Source organism: Onychostruthus taczanowskii, unplaced genomic scaffold, assembly GCF_017590055.1.
Source record: "Onychostruthus taczanowskii isolate IOZ18803 unplaced genomic scaffold, ASM1759005v1 scaffold57, whole genome shotgun sequence".
In the NCBI taxonomy this organism is placed as follows: domain Eukaryota; kingdom Metazoa; phylum Chordata; class Aves; order Passeriformes; family Passeridae; genus Onychostruthus; species Onychostruthus taczanowskii.
This window is the reverse complement of record NW_024503346.1, coordinates 2025488-2044626: the sequence shown is the minus strand read 5'-3', so window position 1 is coordinate 2044626 and position 19139 is coordinate 2025488. Positions and strand designations below refer to the sequence as shown.

At 47.8% G+C, this 19139-nt stretch overlaps 1 protein-coding gene across 1 annotated transcript in view; it reads left to right on the top strand.

Annotated features, from left to right (window-relative positions):
- The first annotated feature begins 7238 nt into the window (after positions 1-7238).
- BCAS1 (brain enriched myelin associated protein 1) overlaps positions 7239-19139 on the top strand; it is a 31933-nt gene continuing 20032 nt past the window's right edge. The window contains 3 exon segments of the mRNA XM_041417806.1: positions 7239-7307; positions 7399-7480; positions 14001-14518. Coding sequence (XP_041273740.1) covers positions 7239-7307; positions 7399-7480; positions 14001-14518 — 669 coding nt within the window.

Below are 19139 nucleotides of genomic sequence, written 5' to 3'. Positions count from 1 at the left end.
GGGAGCTGCTGCAGAGCCAGACCACAGAAGGGGCTGCAGCCTCACCCAGGCCTGCTGAGAGGCAGGTAATGGCAATAATTAGGGATGGTGCTGCTGCCCAGAGCTCTTGCACTGCAGCAATCACTGTCTCCTTTTCAGTACCTAGACCACAGGGGTGAAACACAAGGCACAGCTGACCATTGATGGGAACTCCATGAGAGACAGCAGGGAAACCAGACTCATGAAACACCACTGGGACAACCACCAGGAGCCACCAGCTGCACAGGAGCCAGATCCAAGCTTAGAACTTCAGCAGAAGGGGTTTTCCCTGGAGGTGCAAGCCAGGCTTTCCAGGTTTGCAGGAACACCAGTTCAGGTGTGATTTCCTCGTGCAGTTCAAAGCAGCACCTGCTCCCCCAGAGAGGATGTTTGTGCTGATGGGGATGACTTCACCTCTGCACCAGCTTCCAGCTCGTGCCTGTCCCAAGGATTATGGATTTTGTAATGGATAGCAGGAATTTTGGAGTGCCAGCACCTTATTTTGGGGTCTGCCAGGTGTGGAAGCCCCAGCATCAGTCACTGCACTGCCTCAGGTTTTTGGGAATCTCCTCTAAGTAGGTTGAAGTGAGGGACCCTCAGAAGTGTTTGAGGAATGCAGGCTCCAGGTGAACAAACCCTGTGTATCTCAGAGGCCCAGGGGCCGGGCTTCAGGAGGCTCCCACAGCTCTCCCTGCCCAGGATCCAGGATCCATCAATCCATGCAAATGTTGGGCTCTGTCATCTGAAACAATCCGTGATTCACTCCATCCATCCTCTTCTGAGAGAAACACCAAAGCTGAGTCCAAACCTCGTTTATATTTTGTTCCAAACTGTCAGGATTCCCCTGGAGCCATGCCTCATTCTCCTTTTTTTTGCTCAGCTGTGCCCTCCCTGCTGCTGATCCCTCGTGCCATGCTGAACAAACCTTGGCAGCAGCAGCCAGGTGGAAACCTTCCCCTCAACCCACCAGCCCCTCTCCAGAGCACGTGGGCAGGAGCAGATGCAAGCACAGACCTGGAGTCGTCTGCTCCTCGACTGTCAATATTTGAATGCTCTTGGCTCTGGCTCCGGACAGTAATAAAAGAAGCTGGTTAATCATTGATAATTGTTGTGCCATTGATGAACAGGAAGTTTTATGCAGCTGTCAGATGCACCAGCTGAGCATTTCCTGCAAGGGAGGAAGATTTATTTGGTGGCAGCTTCATTGGAGATTTTTAGAAATGAAAAAAATAGCATTTTGAGAGCTGCAAAAGCATGAAAGCAGCAGTTTCCTGTGCTTTGCAGAAGATTTTTTGTGGCTGCCACCCAGCTAAATAATTCCCAGTTTGGCGAAACAAAAACTCAACGTGTGCCCCTCAGGTCTGTCCTTGATGTAAACATGGGATGGCTTTGAAATTACTGGGAAAGAATATTAAAGAGTTGAAAGACACCTCAAGGAATGGATGGTTCATTGTCCACACAACTGGGAGAAATTAATCAGGATAAAGCTCACTGTGATGACTCAGTTCAAGGAAAAGCCTTTTTCTGGAGGAAAAGGAGCACTGTAATTCTTACATTCAGGTGAAGGACGTGATAATCCAAATTACTTCCTTCATGATGAATATTAAGGTTTTAAGGCTGAATTTGAAGACATTTTAGGAGCAAACAGATTCATGGAAGGCAAAACACGGTGCAAATTTGTAGTGAATGTAATGACCTTCTCTTACAGAAATGAAGCATTTCTGGAATTAAATCTTTACACCTTCATTTCAAAATCACTTCACAATAATATTTTAACCAGGGGAGAAAGACCAAAAAATCAAATTAAAAAAGACAATTAGTCCAGCATTATTGCATGGGTGAGTGGTTTCAGAGCCAGGCTGGGATTCTGTGCCTCAGCCCAGGGATAAGTTCCAGAGACCATTCCAAAATCATATCCTGTCTGTGGATGGAACTTTGAGAGTGGACTTGTGGGATATCACCTGAGCTTGTAGCAGACAGGGATTTGCACCAAGAAGAAAATGAGAAAGATGCTTGACCCAGTGGCAGAATAAAAGAACAACCAGGATATCCCCTCCCTTCCCACGCCCTGCTGAGGTGCTGGATGCAGATTCCTGCTCTGGTCCCACCCTTGCAGGTTCCCCATCACCCCTGAAACACCTGACACCCTCCCCAGCCAGCACAACCCTCGTGACAAATCTGTTTTCTTTGTCATGATTAAGAACAGAATTATACCCATAAAGCAACTCTGAAATAAAAGTGCCAGCTGGATGATGCAAGCAAGTCAGTGGTCTTCCTTTCAAACCATAAAATTGGGATTTTTTTTTTCTTGCTGTTTCGCCTGCCTGTGGAAACCTCGCTTTGCAAAGCCAGGTTTTATTGCCTGAAGTGCTGTGAAAACTGAGAACAAAAAGCTCTTCCCCCTACAGATACCCCCAGTGTGAGAGTGGGCTCTGTGACCCACCTGAGGGAGCAGCAAATCCTGACAAGGGCTTTAAAACAGCAGCACTTTGTCAGGCTGCACATTCTGCAGGGAATTGGGATCAGAACCACCCTGCACATTCTGCAGGGGATTGGGATGAGAACCACCCAGCTGCACATTCTGCAGGGGGATTGGGATCAGAACCACCCAGCTGCACACTCTGCAGGGGATTGGGATCAGAACCACCCTGCACATTCTGCAGGGGATTGGGATCAGAACCACCCTGCACACTCCTCAGGGCATTGGGATCAGAACCACCCAGCTGCACACTCCTCAGGGGATTGGGATCAGAACCACCCAGCTGCACACTCCTCAGGGGACTGGGATCAGAACCACCCAGGTTGCACACTCTGCAGGGCATTGGGATCAGAACCACCCAGCTGCACACTCGGAAGGAGGACCAGGAACAACCCAGGCTGCACACTCTGCAGGAGGATCAGAACCACCACTGACAACAGCAAACAGTCAAAAGAACAGTAGGAGAACTTTGCCAGTATCAGAACTTTGGGGTTTTTTTCTGCATTTTGGGGAAAGCCCACGTTGGGAAGGGGTTTGTGGGTGTGCAGCACAATGTCACCATTCCCACAGCAGGGTGGTGAGGGGCTGCCCCAGGGCCAGGGATCCACAAGTGCCTTGGAGCAGGTTTGGGTGGCCAGAGAGCTGAGAACAGAAAACACCTGGGGAGGGGCACGGGGCTGCTCCACCCTGGCTGTGTTTGCACCCAGTGTTTGTGAGCACTCCCTGGATGACTGTGGGCAGAGCAGGGACAGGGATAAGGACAGTGGCACAGCAGTCAGGGCTGGGTGAGCAGCACCTCACCTGGACCAGCTCCAGCTCCCAGAGGCTGTCCCAGCCCCTCTCCCCCAGGTAACTCCTTCAGATCCTTCCTATCCTTCATCTCCTTCCTTCCCTAATGTGCAGCTCTTCTCTGCTGGTTTAGCTTTTCCTGAGTTTTGCTCTCACAAAAGCATTTTTTGCATTTGCTTTTTGCTGCTCTGCTCTGCTCCAGCAGTCCTGCCTGTGCTCTCCTGCCCAAGGATCTTGGGAGCTCCTGCAAGTCTCATTTTCTTTATTTGGGTTTTAAAGCACCTGGTCTGCCTTTTCCCCTGCAGTGCCCTGGCTTTTCCTGCAGAATGGGAGCACAGCTTGGTGGCAGAGCCTTTCCCCAGCCACACTGGGACTGGCTGCTCACCTGGTGGCATTGTGGAGCTGTCCCCTCCCTGGGAGCCCAGGGCGTGAATGTTTGAGCTATTTTGCTTCTCCCACTTGGCTCCAGCGTGGAGTGGCTGAAAGAATTGTATAAATCTGTCCCAAGAGCCTGAAGGAGTGTAAATCAGCATGTCCTGCATGCCCAGCCCCTGCCAGGCTGGATCCCAGGTGCTCCTGGGTGTTCCTTGTTTGCTGTAGGTGATTCAGGCCAGCCCTCCCTGCTGCTGTCCCTCGTGTGCCCACGGCTGCTGCCCAGCTCTGCCAGGGCTCAGAGCCCCTGGCCCTGCTCCCCCAACCCCAGCACGCGTCCTCTCCCTGCAGGACAAGACAGAGCTGCTCTCAAGGTAAGCAGAATTTCTGAATCTGTGCTATTATCAGCCCTTTCCTCGCTCCGCGTCAGTCAGAGCTGAAAATTCTGCTTTTCCACCTGGACGTGGCCATGTCCTCAAGCTCAGCTGGGTTCCGAGGGCAGGGAAATTGATTATTTTCTGTGGTGTTTAAATACAACATATGGTAAGTTTTAGCGAGGAGTTAATTGTGGACTTTTGGCATTGATGGACACGGGTGATTGCAATATTCCAGGCTGGTCAATACATCAGGGAGGGGAGGCTTGGCTGCCTTTAGCAGCACACAGCAGATCATAGATTTTGCTATAATTTTCTCTCGTATTTTCTAAGTATTTATCATTCTGCCAGAACCAAACCAATGATTTTTGAGAGAGAGGGTTAAAAAGGAGGATTTTCCCAAGCCTTGAACTTGGCACACTATGGTGCACATAACATTAAAACCAATTAAAAATACAATCATTTTCCTTTTGAATTATTTTCTGCATTACAATGGAAGCAGTGAGGCATAATTTGGGAAAGGGATTGTTTCAGAGCTGTAGAAGCTGGTAGTTCATGTTCCTTTTGGAACCAGTCAGGCTGGATTCCAGCTGGCCTGGAGGAGCCCCCACAAGGACAATATCCTTGGGACTTGGTGAAAAGCCTGTACCTAGAAAGGAAGGCTCAGGACAGGCCTGATTTTAAGGGCTTTCCTCTCATTTTGAAGAATGTTCTTGTATCAGAATCATCTCTTTTCCCCTCTCAGCCCTCCAAATTCACCTTCTCCCATAAAAGTTGTGACATTTTCTCTCACAGAGTGAGGAAGTTCTTCCTGCAGAGCTCTGGCACAGCTCCAGGAGGGTGTGGATCTCCCTCTCTGGAGCCACCCCAAACCCACCTGGCTGAGTTCCTCTGTCACCTGCCCCAGGTGGCCCTGCCTGGGCAGGGGCTGGGTGATCTCCAAGGCCTCTTCCAACCAAATTCTGCTGCAATTCCCTGATTATCTACTCCACAAACACATCGTGAGAGCTCTTTATTTGCCTTTATTCACATTGAATAACTCCAGCTTTAAACCTCGCTATACGAAATGAGAGAAAAACTGATCTGACCACATCAACAGAGGCCTGAGCACTCTGGGAAAAACAAAACCATTCCACGGGAATGCCAGGTGGAGCTGCTGTTTGCTCAGCTCTGGAGCTCAGGGCGCAGCCAGAGCTGGCTGGAGCTGTGCTGGCACAAGGGCAGAGCTGTGACAGCAGCTGCCAGTTCGATTCATCTGCTGAGTTTGGATCGTCACTGCTGCTGCTCGCATTTGTCTGTAGGTGGCAGTGACCTGTCATTTTTCTGTGAAACGGGGCAGAAGTAGCACACACGGATGTTTTCTACATCGTGGAGGGGTCTGGGGTGGAAGGGAGCTTAAAGCCCGTCCTGTCCCACCCCTGCCAGGACAGGGACACCTCCCACTGTCCCAGGCTGCTCCAGCCTGGCCTTGGGCACTGCCAGGGATCCAGGGGCAGCCACAGCTCCATCCTCTCCATGTGCACAGCAGAGAACAGAGTTTGGTATTTTGGGGTCACGTTTGGGACTCTACAGGAAATTTTCCCATTTTTAGCAAAAAACCCTTCCTGTTCATCTCCGTCTTTCCTTGAGAGAGTTCCTGTGAGTGAAAATGCTTTGAAATTCCACGTGGCCGCTGTGTGTGTTTTATTTCAGAATTATAAACTGGATTTTAGGAAATGGCTGAGCTCCCCTGGAGCAAAATCTGCCAGAGATCAGAGCCTGTGGGCCCTGCTCTGCATCAGCTCCAGACACCTCACCTGGAGTGAGGAAATCTGCATCAACAGGAAGCTGCAGGGGCTGAGAATCAGCTACAAATCATTGGAATTATTTTTTTAAAGAGAGGAATTTGCTTCTCTCTCACACACACAGATTTTACAGCACGTGTGAGAAAGGAAGCAAACCTGCAAATATTCCATCCTGTGCCTGGGTTGTGTCCTGGCACAAACCAGGCCTTGGGAGTGCAGGACAAAACAAACCCTCCAGATTGGAGCAGACACTGAATTCACCATCCAGCCTGGGTTCTGATCTTGATTTCTTCTCCTGCCGTGGGATAACCCTGGAAGCTGCTGGGAAACAGTCACAGAGCAAGGGCAGGAGCTTTTTGTACATCCACAGGGAGGCACTGGCTGTTTCCCACCCCAAATCAGACTTCTGATTTATACTAGGAATACCATCTGAGGAGCAAAACCCCTGTGAAACCCTCAGCAATAAGAGCAGACCCAGGGCTGAGAGCTGACCCTGCTCCCCCATTCCAATCCTAGGCAATCTCATTTACTAAAACCACTGCTTTCCTTCTTTTCCCTGACAGCTAAGGTGGTTCAATTAAAATTTAATCTGATTTATTTAAAGGAGGTGTTCTCCTCCATTCTGTGCAGCTTCACTGATTCCCACAGGCAGAGCAGAGCAATAATAACTTTGGCAGCACAGCTCCAGCCTCCTCTCCTTGGGCACCTCCCTCTCTCCAGGTGTGGCTGGAGGCTTTCTCCCCGTTGTTTATTTGGGTACTTTAACAGCAAACACACATTTATATCCTGAGTCAACAGGAACTCCTCTCTTGACTCGATCTGCTTTGCTCTTCCACCGCTTTGCAGGGAGTGTTTGGCCCCAAAGAATTTACAGAGCAAGATCAGAGGGTACATAAATGCATTCTAAATTAAGGGCAAAAGAAAAGAAGATAAGAAAAGAAAAGCCCCCAAATGTATTTGAAATTAAGAAGAAAAGAAAACCAAAACAAACCCCCAGAAGATTTATGTGAATTAGTACACAGGCTGCAGTTCAGTTACCATGTGTGATGCCTTTCCATGCTGCCTCTTTTCCTTCCCTCTGCTTTTTATTAAATAAAAACCAAACAAAAATACTCAAGCTGTTGTAATTTCTGCACAGGTTTCAGCCTTGTGCTGTTGCTAACTCCACGCTGCTCTTTCCTGAGCCCCAGGGATGCTGCAGGTGGGGCTGCAGCCAGTTTTCCTCCACAAACAAGAAAAGTTGGTTGGTTTGTGCCGTTTTTGGGGAGCAGCTGTGAGCCCTGAGCACCATGGGGTTGGGGCAGGTGGGATTTTAGGGATTTTAACAGCCTGCCCCCATTGGCTGTCTCTTAACTAGAGAATTCATATAAACGACAGAGAAAGGGTTATTTGGGGTTTTCTCTCCTCCAGCTCACAGGAGCTATGGGGAATAACCTGAGTGTGCCAGAGGAAGCTGAGGATGACAACACCTGCACAGTGAAGAGTTACCAGGTGAGCAACCCCACTCCCACCTCCCCTGGCTGCTGCCAGTGCAATTTCCACCGCTTGGATGTCCTAAAAACTCTGCTCTTTGTTATTTCAGCCTCTCTCCGAGTCTCCTGACGGTGTCACAAATGGATCTGTGGTGTTTGTTCAGACCCCTCCCCTGGCGGTGAATGGTGAAGGTAGGGGCTGGGAAGGGGAGTGGGAAGTGCCCCGGGGACTGAAGGAACAATAAATATTCATGAATGGCTTTGAATTAGGGGATGGACCCATTTTCCAGCTCTGACCTGGAAATGTGGCTCTGCAGAAGATGCAAAGTTGAAATACAACAAAAAGAAAAATAAGGAATTCTTTCCAGAGTTCTCTGGGTGCTGGTTAAGAGCTCTGGGGGTTTGGTTCTGCCCTGGCCCCAAAAAGTGGATTTACAGGAGGAGGGCTTTGTGGGGAGCATCACCAGGCAGGGCTGCTCGGGTGCTGGTCCCTGCCAGGTTTGTGACAAACTCTGCCCGGGCTCTGGAGGAATTCCTTGTGCAATTCGTGTCTCCAGCAAGCCCGGGGGGAATTGTTGCTGCAAGGAGCCCAAATTTAGGCTCTTGGAAAGGACAAAATGCAGCAGTGTAGGGGGATTATGGACTCTTACAGAGGTTTGGGGTTCTGGGGGACACCAGGAAATGTTTTACAAGAAGAGAACAGTTCATGTGTTGGAAAGGGATAAAAATCCATGTCCTGGCTATCTGCTCCTATCCACAGGATGATAAAGTCTTAGAGACATCATTCCTTCCTGCCACGAGGCTCCCTGCACACACAACAGTTTCCAAGTGGTTTTGAGAAGTTATCCCCACATATTCAAGGGCAGTTGCTCTCATCCACAGGCTCGTGGCTCTTCTTGCTTTTCACACCTCATTAATTCCTCCTTCCACCCCTTGCTGGCTTTGGAGCCTTTCTGAGCAGCAGCAGCAGCACCCCATCCACAGCTCTGAGATTCAGCCACGCTCGTTGATATTAATTCTGAAAAGAATAAAAACTTTTCTTTTCAGAAGAAATAAAACCCAACAATTCCTCTTCAAATCTTACCAGCAAAGAAAATACTTTATAATTCCGTGCTGGGAAAAACACTTTATGATTTGTTGTTAAGAGAACCTCTCAGTCTGTCACTTGAAAAATATAAATTTCGGTAAAAATAGTCAAAGGCTGGTGTGGGGAAATGCAAGTGGATCTGATAACGGCTCAGAATCTCTGCTCCATGACCCAAATTTCCCAGTGCCATCCCATCATAAGTCACTCTCAGCAGTTGCCTACCAGCAAAGCCTCTCTCTGTGTGCTTTTTTCTGGTGTAAACCAGCAGAGTTCTGAGGAGGAAATAAAAGCCAGATGATTTTCACTGCCTGAAGACCTAGAAAATACATGTACATTTTATTCCTCGTATGTAAAATGAAGCATATGGGACTGCTTTACTTAAATGGATTATCTAATTAATGTAACTGCTAAATCAGTTTAAGTAGCAAGTTGAAAAATTAGACGTTCCTGTGTTGATATTTCTTGTATTTTAACTTTTTTTCCCTATTTGAAAAGCAGTTAAAGTCACTGAGATAGCATTGAAATTTCCATGTTTGTGCAACATAATTTTGGAGGCATACAAGTGATAGAAGTTATAACTAGGGAAACGTAGTATTTCTAAAATGAAATATTCTAATAAATAGCATTTTTGGGGCATAGAGGGAGGATTTTGGGGGGAGCCAGAGCTGAAAAAAGGGGAAACTTTTTGTACTTTCAATAATAAAACTACTTGGTGAGCAACAGGTGAAGGGGAGAAGGTTGGAACTGGAATTTTCTGTATCTGGTTTGCACTGCACAGGGCAGAAATGCAGCAGGAGGACAAAACAGGAAAAATTCCTGTGGGCTCGGGTGGTAATTCCATGCAGATTGAAACAACGACCTGCTCCTAAAAAGAATTGCAAAGGAATTAAAAAGATTACAAAGGAGAAATGTTGAGTGAAGATGCAGCTCCTTTGTCCCAGAGGGCAAATCCCATTCAGCAAATCCTGCTAATAGCCAGAACCCAGCAGAAATCCTGATTGCAGCAGCTCCTGTAAGGCCTGAAATGGGAAATATTTCAGGGATGCTTTTAGAGAATGAGCATTGCTCTTCTTGCTGCTGACTCCTCTGCCCCTATTTCCATTAGTTTCTGGAAATCTGCAGGTAAATAACAATGCAAGTTAAATTAGAGAAACAAGATGATTCTTGCAGCAAAAAAAATTATGTGCATGGAATAGTGGAGTAAGATGGCAAAACATATTAGTGTGTTCCTTCTTTTTTTAAAGAAGGAGGAGAGTTTTATTTTGGATTTGTATTTGCTGCAGAAATTCATTCAGCACTGTTGTAGCCTGTGCTGCCCTGCCCTGCTGGAATTCCTGGTGCCAAATGTTGTCTTGTAGCCCTTAATGGTTTCTTCATGGCCATTAAAATATTTTGTCCACGATTATCTGAGCACCAGGGGAGAAAAAAGCGCTGTGTGGCTCTAATTCCATGGCTAAGCAAAATATTTGTTTGTGGCTGGCTTGTACTCAAAAGAGAGGAATGAGATGAGCTTTAAGGTCCCTTCCAACCCAAACCATTCCACAGTTCTGTGATATTGCATTAACCATTGATCTGCTCTATTTTTTTCACTAAGTCAAGGAAAAAAATGTTGGTTTAATTTGCCAAATTCCAGGGGAAAAAAGTGTTCTTACAGAAGAGGGACTTTGTGTAGCCACAAAATTTCCTTTTTAACACGCCCTGATAAAGGGAAGGGGAAAGAGAGACAAATCTTCTGGAGTGTGACTGTCTTTTGTTAAAGAGTTGAAAGGCAAATACCCGAGCAGGAGTAGTCTGAAATGCAGTCTGTAAATTGTGTATTGATTTTCATCTCAGAGCAGCTTTTAATCTCAGTCACAACGAGCAGCTTTGATCTGCTCAAAGACCTGACCTAGAATTTGGGGGGTTTTGCTTACCTTTGCAATTCTGCCTCTGGATTGAGGAATAAATGTGGAAAAAAGATGGCACTGGTGTGTCTTTAAAAACAAAAATAACACAGACTTTTCACCCAAATACTGGAATTTCAAGGTTTTTCTCCCTCAGTTTGCCATGCCTGTTCAGTGCAGCCCAGCACTGGTGGGATCTGCTCTGCCTCTGGCTGAGCAGAATTTCCTTGGAGCAGCTGGAGCTCTCCTGACACAACACACACACAGCAGAGCCCAGGCAGTGACATTTTCCAGGGCTTCCATTCCTTCCATGATAATTTGAGATAAAAGGAGCCCCATAGGTTCCTGAGCTGCTACTTGCTTAGCTGGTTTTCTTAATGCTGAGCTTATGTCCCCATTTTTGAGCCAAAGCCAGTTTTCCTGTGGTTCATTTGTTATCTGTTACATAAAGCAGAAGTTCAGCATCTCTTACATTTATTTTCCTATGGATATTGTTTCTCCTTTCTTTAGCTGGGGAAGGGTTTTTGATTTTTGCTTCCTTCCCAAGTTTCCAACTGTAATTAGAAGTTCTTTTTCTAACTTTACTACAGGAGGCTCAGGAAACTACAGCTGATCCTTAGTGGCCCCAGCTGAGTATCTCAGTAGGTGCTGGAGTAGCTGTAATTTGCACTTTTGCTGTGCCTGTCAGGACATTGAAATCGAAACTGGTGCTCATGAGATATCCCAGGAGGATATTGCTGCTCCAAGATTCCTGCCAGTGGAGCTGATTCCTTACAGGAACAGCAGAAGAACAATGCAGGGGGGAAAAAAATTCACGTATGCCCAGAAAGAGGAAATCTTTGCCTGCCAGAGCAGGCTGTGCTGAGGAGCTCTGGCCACTCTGCCCAAAACACAAAGAGGGAGCAAAAGGCTCCTTAAGAATGATCCAAGGGGAGGAGTTGGGAGCCAGGTCCTAGCAGCTGTGGAGTGCTGGGGCAGCTGTGGCTGCTGTCACCACAGCCCTGACAGTGTCAGCTGTGCCTCTGCTGCTGGCACATGTTTGGGTGAAGTCCTTTGAGGTGATGCTGGCATGTTCCACTGCACTCCCAGCACGGGCAGGAGCTGCTGGAGAGGGTCCAGAGGAGGCTCCAGGGTGGGCAGGGGATGGGCCAGCTCTGCTGGCTCAGCTGGCATTGTTCCCCCGGACAGGAGAATCTCTGGGGGGAGCTCAGTGTGGCCTGGAGGAGCCAAGAGCAAAGATGGAGAGAGGATTTCCAAGGGATGGAGGGACATCACACAGGGAATGGCTTCAAACTGACAGAGAAGAGGTTTAGGTTGGATGTTAGGGAAAAATCCTTCCCTGTGAGGGTGGGCAGGCCCTGGCACAGGTGCCCAGAGCAGCTGGGGCTGTTCTGGATCCCTGGCAGTGCCCAAGGCCAAGCTGGACAAGGCTGGGAGCCCCTGGCACAGGGGGAGGTGTCCCTGCCATGGCAGGGTGGGGTGAGGTGGTCCCCAAGGTCCCTCCCAGCCCAAAGATCCTGGGGTTCATGGAAAACCCCCCCTTCCTGCTCAGCAGGAGCAGCCTGGGCTGTGGTTTAGGGTCCCGTGGGGACACTCAGCCATGGCATTAAAGCTGTGGAAAAGGAAGCTCCAGGCTGGGCCCTGGGCTCTGCTCTGCTGCTGGAGCTCCCAGGGGTGTCCCCGGGATCCCTGGAGCTGCCAGGCAGGACAGAGTCTGATGGATGCAGACACATCAGCCCAGGACCTGCTGATGTTTTCTGGGTTATCCAGAATCCCTGGGGAGGTGGGAAACCGGGGGGAATTTTGCTGTGAAAAGCCAAGGGGTAGCTTTGAAAGCTGGGATCTAAAATTGTTCTGTTTTCCTAATCTCGGAGAATTTCACACTGAAGATCTGTGCTGTGTGGAAGGTGTGTTTCAGTCAGGTTTTTTTGGTATCTGGGGTTTTCTTTCTCTTAAAGGAAAATGTGAAAGGCATAATATTGACTAGACTATTACAATTATAATTTGAAACAATTTCAATTTTACATTGAAACTGACAATTTTCCTGTTCTAATTCAGCAAGCTGGTTTGAGCCTGACAGTTTTCTACAGTTATAATTAAATACATCTAAATTCATCCTTGAAATGTGCTGATGACTGACAGGGAAATCAGATCCATATTCCAGTCCAAGTAGGGAAGAGAAGCTGAAGCTCAGGGGGAGCTGTAAGATTTACCTCTGACAAGACCCTTTTTTATTGGGGTTTCACACCACATCATCTGTGCTTCAGACTCCCAGCCACAAAACTGATCCAGGCAAGATTATTTTTCTTTTGTCTTGTGTAGAGCAGGAGCTGCCTTTTCCTGCCTGTGAATCCCATACCAGGGATTTTCACCTCAACAGTGCTATCAAAGCACCATTGTTTTATAAAATCACAAAATATATTTTTAAATCAAAAGGATTTTTTTCATCTAAGGTGTAATGGCCACGTGTGTACACATGGAATTATTTGTGTGAGTGTTGGGAGAGGAAATGTGATTCTGAGCCATAGTTTGTGAGAGAAGAAATGTAAAATGTAAAGAGAAATGTAAGGATAAGAAACCTGGCTGTGATGTGATTTATCAGTATTCAAATCAGGCTCAAAAATAACCCACAGGCAGAGGAGAGGTGCAGGTAGGAGCTACACTGAGGAGAGCAGGCAGCAGGGCAAGGAAAAATGAATGAGATCAGTTCTGGCTGCACAGAACTCCCTGCTGGGAGTTTGGCCAGCCAGGAAATGGGATCAGTCCTGGTGCTTCCCATTCCTTTTGTTACTTGAGCTTTGACAGAGGAGCAGGTGATATCTTGATACATATTTTTGCGTATCACTGATTTTAATTTGCTGTCCACTGGGCTGAGTAGTGCCAAACAGGGCTGGTATCTGACTTTGACACTGCAGGGGCGTTGTGCAGTGGGTAAATTTGCACTGATTTCAGTGAGGAGTTGCAGGGGGGCAGAAATCAGCTCTGAGGCTGAGCAGAGGGTAAAATTCACACCGATTTCAGTGAGGGGTGGCAAAAATCAGCTCTGGGGCTGAACAGAGGGTAAAATTTGCACTGATGTCAGTGAGGGATGGCAGAAATCCACTCTGGGGATGAACAGAGAGTAAAATGTGCACTGATGTCAGTGAGGGATGGCAGAAATCCCCTCTGGGGGCTGAGCAGCAGCACGGGGTCCCCAGTGTGCCCTCAGACCAGCTCACCCCAGCGCGGGTGCCCATGGCTGTGGTGCCTGTGGCTGGCGGTGCCCATGCCCATGGGTAATTCCCTCTCTCCCTGTGTTGCAGCAGATGCCAGGGCACCTGCAGGCCGGGATAACGTGCCCGTAATTCCCTCTCTCCCTGTTTTGGTGCCCATGGGTAATTCCCTCTCTCCCAGTGTTGATGCCCATGGGTTATTCCCTCTCTTCCTGTGTTGGTGCCCATGGGTAATTCCCTCTCTCCCTGTGTTGTAGCAGATGCCAGGGTGCCTGCTGGCCGGGATAACGTTCCCGTGGGTTATTCCCTCTCTCCCTGTGTTGCAGCGGATGCCAGGGCGCCTGCAGGCCAGGATAACGTACCCATGGGTTATTCCCTCTCTCCCTGTGTTGGTGCTGTGGGTAATTCCCTCTCTCCCTGTGTTGCAGCGGATGCCAGGGCGCCTGCAGGCCAGGATAACGTACCCATGGGTTATTCCCTCTCTCCCTGTGTTGGTGCTGTGGGTAATTCCCTCTCTCCCTCTGTTGCAGCGGATGCCAGGGTGCCTGCAGGCCGGGATAACGTTCCCGTTTCTTCGGCGGAGCTGGGCCCCGGTGCCCGGGCGGGCGGGCAGAGCGGCGGGAGCGCTGCCAGGAGGGCCCTGCCAGCTGCCAGGCCCCGCTCCCTGCTGGCCTTCCCCTGGGCCGTGCCAGCGCGTTCCGAGGAGCCGGCGGCGGCTGCAGCCCCCGGAGAGGCCACCCTTGATGCCACCGGGCTGAACAAAGGCCCGAGTGAGGGCACGGAGGGGCCCAGGGCAGCTGCGCCGCAGGAGGGCGGCCATAAAAACCCGGGCCAGGCCCCGCTGCAGGACGTGGAGCTCGCGGGGACACCTGAGGGACACGATGTGGCCGCCCCAAAGGACAAACAAGTGACGCTCTTGGACAGGATCTTCAGGCTGGAGAAGGGCAAGGGAAGGACACGAGGGGACCCTGAGGAGGGAAGGCAGGGGCTGGACGTTCCCAACGGGAGCATCGCGGCCAGCGTGCCCCACGGGGAACCACTACGTGAGGCAAGTGTTTCATTTATATCCATAAAATAGCCTTTAATTTTCTTTTTGCTGGTGAAACCTCTTGGAAATGTTGGCAGAGTGGGGTAACTCTGTGTGGGGTGGGAATGGATCAGTGTTGCCCTGAAAATGACCACAGGTAACGCTCCAGGACAGAGGTGTGGAAGATGAACCTGTGGCCAAGGAGTGAAGCTGTGTCTCATGACTAAATCCTGACCTCCAGTTTAATTCAATTTATAATTCCCTTTTTTTACAATAAAGGTTTGGGCAACACAGCTCCAACTGCCAGGAGGAGCAGCTGCCAGCTGCAAATGAAAGCAGAAATACCTGAAACTAAACCAGTTTCTTGTGCTTTAGGACCTTGGAGGTTGACACTGGATGGGTTTCTAAAAGTCCTTTGGTGTGTCGTTTTTAAAATAGCCCTACTTCTCTAGCAATAGTTGCTGGATACCCTATTCAGCAAAATTAAGACTATTATGCAGCAATGATTTTTGTACTCCAGATTATTGTGATGTTTTAGTCAAGGAAAAGTGGTTCATTAGAAATGATTTTACAGGATGAGAATGTGATATAAGAAACTACAGATCTTAAAGAGCATCCTGGTCAAAGGAGCTGAATTATGAGTTTAGATTTTACACTTCCTGCCAGATCTGATGTCAGCAAAGGTATAATTTTCAGGTAATTAACTCCAGAAAAAGCCCATCCTCTGAAAGGGAATAATGGTGTAACTCTGAGTTCTGCTGGAGAGGTGGAATGCAGGAATTGGTGATCAAATTAAAACCCTGTCTAATGTCAGGAACAGGAGGGGAAAACCAATGTGTAAATAGCACTTTAGTAATTGCTTTTATTGGCCAGTTCAGGCTTACAAATAAGATGGTGATCACTGATGCTTTGGGTAGTGTTGAACTTACCTCATGGGATCCTCACTGCTTACACTGCCAGCATTGCAAGTTGCCCCAAAATTCTTTTCTTTTTAATCTTTCTCTTCTCTATCTGATTCCTTCTCAGAATTGAAGATCACATTTCTTGTGTAAATTTACATTGTAAATACTTTTTCTGAGGGTTCATTTTAAAGAAAGAACTGTTCCATTTTTCACCCCTGCCCCTCAGGAGTGCTCCCATCACTGGTGTTTCAGACAGCTCAGGATGCACATTTAAAGAAGCCATAAAAGCATTCAGCACCTAAGCAGAACAGGGTGGATAATTTGCAATGAATCTTCTGTTCAGGGCACACTGGCACTTCTGTGTTCAGCCTCTCAGAATGAAGCTTTTCAACACCCCAAATTCCTGCAGATATTTTTGACTATCACACAAGTCCTCCCCGTGGCTTGCAGGAATTGTCTCTTTTCCCACCAAATGCCAAATTCTCATTTCCTATTTTGCTGTCACTGCAGTGACACTGCTTTCATTTACAGAGTGGGGAAGGTCACAGCTGGTGCTGCTGAAGGAATGCTGTGAAAGTCCAAGGAAAGAACACTTTGGAGCAGTTTTAACCAAAATTCAGAGTTAAACATTGCTGGGAGCAAACAGTCCTGTTGAAAGCTCAGGTGAGGCAGAGCATGATCAGGGACAGAAGGGAATCTAAATCATTCTCCCAGTTCAAGCAGGGAAGCACACTGCTCATCCAGATCAAGCTTTATTATATCAATAACACCTGGATTTCTCATTAATTCCTACTGATTGGCAGTTCTGCTCCAGTCCCCTTGTACCCATCCCCATCCTGGAGGTGCCTGATGGGAATAACCTGGAAATCCCAGGCACAGCTGAGCCCTGGGTGGTGCTGGGGCTGGCTGGGAGTATCTGCAGCTTTTTGGAACATTCCTGAGGACAGGTCTGGTTATCAAAAATGCCTCTACACTTCCTAGGTGTGTGCTTGAATCTACACATGGACATCTTTGAGGAATCACAAAATTTGGGTTCACAGATGACAGATCTGGATCACTGGGAGAGGAATTTTAAACATACAGTTGAATTTTTTGGGCTATAATTTTGTCTTTGGTTCTTTCAGACATGAAAAGGAATATATGGTGGGGGCAGAGAGGAGTTAAGCACCTTTTTGGGGGAAAATACATCAGCTAAACACTGCAATGTGTTGCCAAATTTAACTCAATCCCTAAAACAAAGGCAGTGGCTCTGCCTTGCAGCACAGTTGCCTTCTGTTCCCTCTGAAGTTCCAATTCTCCTGCTGGATGGGAGAATGACCAAGCCTAATTTAATTACTGTTACTGTACTAACTACAAACTGTTACCAAAAAAATCATACTAAAAATCAAGATATCGCTGCCAACAGCTCCTCTTTTTTCTCTTTCTCTCTCTTTTTTTTTTTTCTTTGTGGATTATGACTTGTAGTATCTGTAAATGCTAAAAGCAAAGTTTCCCTGCACTGAGTGCCAAGACAAAACAAACAGCGTTGCTGGTGAGTAAGAGAGAGGCTCCACAGTTGTAGCTGAAGAGCTGCACAAACATTCTGTGTTTGCTGAGCCACCCTTTATTTTTGTGGTCTACAAAACTACATTCAGAGCGCAGCATAATTAAAACAAGGGCAGAATTCATGAATTCATGAAGCATTTACTATGTAAGCCAAAGAAAAGATAAATTATATGCCTGAAATGTTTCACTGAGCCATGATTCATGCAAACAAAAGTGCTGGCAGGAATACATTCTTTTGATATGTTTGGGGTGGGTTTTTTTTTTTTTTTTTCTGATGACTGAACTGAAACTACAGTACATTTAAGGTGTTTATTACCCCCAAATTTAGCTTCTCAAAGACACGAATTGAACATTTACATAGCATCTATTAACTCCTAATACTGATCTTCTGTTATTCCTGGGGTTTCTTTCATTATTTACCCCCAGGGCTTTGAGCAGGGAGCTGCCACAGAGGCTTTTGTGGCGATTTGGTGGCTCTGCAGACGTGATCCTACAGGGCTGTGTGTTTTCTGTGCCTGATTTCTGTGCTGGTGGCCCCAGCCTGGGCTCTTCCTGCAGGAATATTCCCATGGGAGCACAGGATGGATCACAGCCCCTCTCCAAGGCCAGACTGGAGTGATTCTCTATAGCCAGGGGCAGCCTCGGCTTGGGCAAGGTCATTTTTATTGGGAAAAATTAGAATGAAAGCATTCTAAAGAACCCTTCCCCGTGCTGGGTGATTAAAATAGCACAATAATTGTATAATATGGATTTCTTTATGTCACCAGTGGAAGGAATAGACTTTAAATGCTGTAAGACTTCAGAGGGATGAGGACAGCTGGGCGTGGGGTGGGCAGTGCCAGCAGAACACAGGAGTTGAAATGGGCACATCAACTGGGGCACATCTGAGCTGTGAGGCTGGACTTCAGGGATTTTGGGATGGCCCCACTCCTCAGGATCTGCAGTGGCTTTCTCTTCAATGTGACTTTGTCAGGGAGATGTCCTGGATCAGCCAGAGGTGCTGGAAACAGCTGTGTGCAGCTCCCTCCCGAAGTGCATCCCAAGGCCAGGGCTTGGGCTTGTCTGTAATTCCAAAAAAAGTTATTAAATCTGTTTCTTTTCTTGATAGCATCCAGCTCGAAAGAGTGTGATGGCGCCAAGCACTTGGGCTGTGAATCTAGTTTTGTTTAGCAGCACATCATCCTCCTCCTCTCCTCCTCCTGCCTCAGTTGTCCCTTGAACACCTGGAGCAGAGCCAGCATTTTCCATGGGGCCAGAGCTCTGCGTGTGCCACCCCGGGCTGGCGTGGCCACGTGTGTCCTGCATGGGACAGATTGTTCCTGGGGCCCCTCTGGGGCTGGCAGCTGCACAAAGTGGTGTGTGAGACCCTTCAGTGGCCTGCTGAGCATTCCAGCAGTGCCCTGCTGCTTCCTGGGCCAGCTTGCAAAACTGGGTGGGTGGGGAATGACACTGAGGTCCCTTCTGGCATTTCAGTGTCTGCTTTAACTCCCTGTGTTCTGCTGGCACTGCCCACCCCACACCCAGCTGTCCTGATCCCTCTGAAATCTTACAGCATTTAAAGTCTATTCCTTCCACTGGTGACATAAAGAAATCCATATTATACAATTATTGTGCTATTTTAATCACCCAGCACGGGGAAGGGTTCTTTAGAATGCTTTTATTCTAATTTTTCCCACTAAAAGAAGCACTGAGCTATAATGGGCTGGTTAGGGAAAAATACCTTGGATGTCACTTAGGCATTCTTTGATGTCACTCTCTCCTGCACACTTTTCGTGAGCTTTCCTGTGCAGGTTCAAGACAAAGGTGGCCAAAATGGAAGGTAAATTCAGTGTGAGAAGTGCTAAACTCCCCAAAACTGGTTCAAGAAGTGTTTTTATAGAAGCAGACCCTTGTCCAGCTGTCTAAACAGAAAACAATACCTAAATATTACCTACTTTTGTGAGTGCTTGAGCACTAGAAAATGTTTTGGGGCTCAGGGAAGTGTAATTCCACAAAGAGAAGAGGCAGCTCTGTCTGGCTAAGAGGAATCACTTTGATTTGTATCCTTTTTCCTTCTTTTAATGTGTGTCACATTGGTGTTTGATAGATAAAAACGATTCCTGGCATGACAAAATAGAGAATCAGAAGCCATCTTTGGATGGTGCGCTCAGACACGGAGCTGGCAGGGCCAAAATCTCAGCATTTTGCTCCCATTT